Genomic DNA, 1,955 nt, shown 5'->3' on the forward strand with positions numbered 1-1,955 from the left:
CCTTAAATATCATCCCAGGGACATTTTCCTTGGGAATGGTCTCCTCCTGGGTGTGTTCTTTAAGTACAGGAGATCTGAGTGAGTGATCCAAGTGGCTCAGTGGGAACATTCAGCCTTGGTTTGGGATGTACATTGCAATGTTTAAGGAATGTTACAATGTGGGATTTTCAGCAGGGTCTAATTTGTGCAGTTCCTGATTTGTTAAGGGACTGTGGACCTAAAGGAGCCTTGATTTTGGTTGGTCACGTGTGATTTTAATGTATAGAATGAAATTGTGGGATCATGGAATCACTGAGGTTGGAAAAGACCTCAGTGTTGGAGTCCAGCACTGCCAAGGCCACCACTGACCCACGTCCCCAAGAGCCACATCCACATCCTTGAAATCCCTCCGGGGTATTTGGTTGGGATTGCAGGAATCCTCCCTGCAGCTGCTCTTCCTCTGGGTGAGTAAAACCCACTCTGGATTTGTGCCTTAGGAAAACTGGAGTGCCTTTGCCCCTGACTTCAAAGAGCTGGATGAGAACGTGGAATACGAGGAGAGGGAGTCAGAGTTTGACATTGAAGATGAAGATAAGAGTGAACCAGAGCAGACAGGTACTGCTCCAACTCTTCCTGGGGAGAAAATACTCCTTATCCTGCCTGGGTGGCCCATGGAATCTGTGTCAGCACAGCCACCACTTGGTGGTGCCCAAAAGTCGTGGAAGAGATCATGGAATCTGAAAGGAATGGAAATAAGGATTATTCCCAGCACACCACCCAGCTCTCCTCACCCCCAGCCTTTGCAGCACTTCTCATATTTAAATTAATTGTTGTTTAGCAGTTTCTGTGTTCACTCTGAAATTGGCCTGTGGGAATTAAGCATCGATTTAATTTAATCAGATTTAAGAACCACTTTAGTGAGAACAATTTGAAGGTTTTAAGTTGTCTCTCTGCTGCTGGTGGGTTACAGTGATAGGTCTGTGTTAGAACACAGGAAAATAAAATAAAAACCTGATGGTTTTAAGAGGAAACACTTTAGGGTTGTTTTGTGCTTTAATTAAAGTTAAGAGGAAATACTTCAGGTTTGTTTTCTGCTTGAATTTCAGAGGAAGTACTTTAGATTTGTTTTCTGTTTCAATTCCCACTTTTCCATGCTTAGGCATTTAAGCACAGCCAGTCCAATTCTTTCTGAGTAAAGTGGTCTTTTCTTTCCTCTCTTTAATTTGTGGTTTTTTTCCCCTGGTTCTCAGGTGCTGATGCTGCAGAGGATGAAGAGGTGGATGTGACAAGTGTGGACCCCATTGCTGCCTTCTGTAGCAGGTGACAGAGTATCTTGTTTACAGCCTGGGTACAAAACACACCACTGACATTCCCCTGTGTAATAACACAATAATGACATTTTTAACTGACAGCAGCTCTTTTCCCTTCCCAGTGATGAGGAGCTGGAGGACTCCAAGGCCCTGCTGTACTTACCCATCGCTCCTGAGGTGGAAGATCCAGAGGAGAACCCCTATGGCCCCCCCCCAGATGCTGTGCAGAGCTCCCTGACTGACGAGGGGCTGGGCTCTGAGAAGAAGAGACAATCCTCCTCTGATGGCCCCCAGGCACCAAAGAAGAAGCCCAAAACCACCAACATTGAACTCCAAGGAGTCCCTAACGATGGTGTGTGGGGGCTGCCCTGGTTTTAGTGCCTGTTCTGCATCTTGAGGGGGCTTAGCTTGGTCTGGAGAGCAGAAGTTTCACAGATCTTGCCTTAAATTTCTCCTTCCTTTGAAGTGTTTTCTTACAACAGTTATTAACAGCCAGGAACTCTGCAAGTTTGGGATGAGTTAGGAATCCTGGAACTGCAGGATCTAATTTGTGCAGTTCCTGGTTTGTTATGGGACTGTGGACCTAAAGGAGCCTTGATTTTGGTTGGTCACGTGTGATTTTAATGTATAGAATGAAATTGTGGGATCATGGAATCACTGAGGTTG

At 45.5% G+C, this 1,955-nt stretch overlaps 1 protein-coding gene across 1 annotated transcript in view; it reads left to right on the plus strand.

Annotated features, from left to right (window-relative positions):
• Positions 1-1,955, plus strand: part of RBBP5 (RB binding protein 5, histone lysine methyltransferase complex subunit) — a 10,042-nt gene that overhangs the window by 4,056 nt on the left and 4,031 nt on the right. The window contains exons 8-10 of the mRNA XM_017832081.1: positions 477-594; positions 1,230-1,299; positions 1,412-1,641. Of these exons, the coding sequence (XP_017687570.1) occupies positions 477-594; positions 1,230-1,299; positions 1,412-1,641 (418 nt within the window). The remainder of the gene's footprint in view (positions 1-476; positions 595-1,229; positions 1,300-1,411; positions 1,642-1,955) is intronic.

This window comes from Lepidothrix coronata, unplaced genomic scaffold, assembly GCF_001604755.1.
Source record: "Lepidothrix coronata isolate B3197 unplaced genomic scaffold, Lepidothrix_coronata-1.0 Scaffold199, whole genome shotgun sequence".
Lineage (NCBI taxonomy): Eukaryota > Metazoa > Chordata > Aves > Passeriformes > Pipridae > Lepidothrix > Lepidothrix coronata.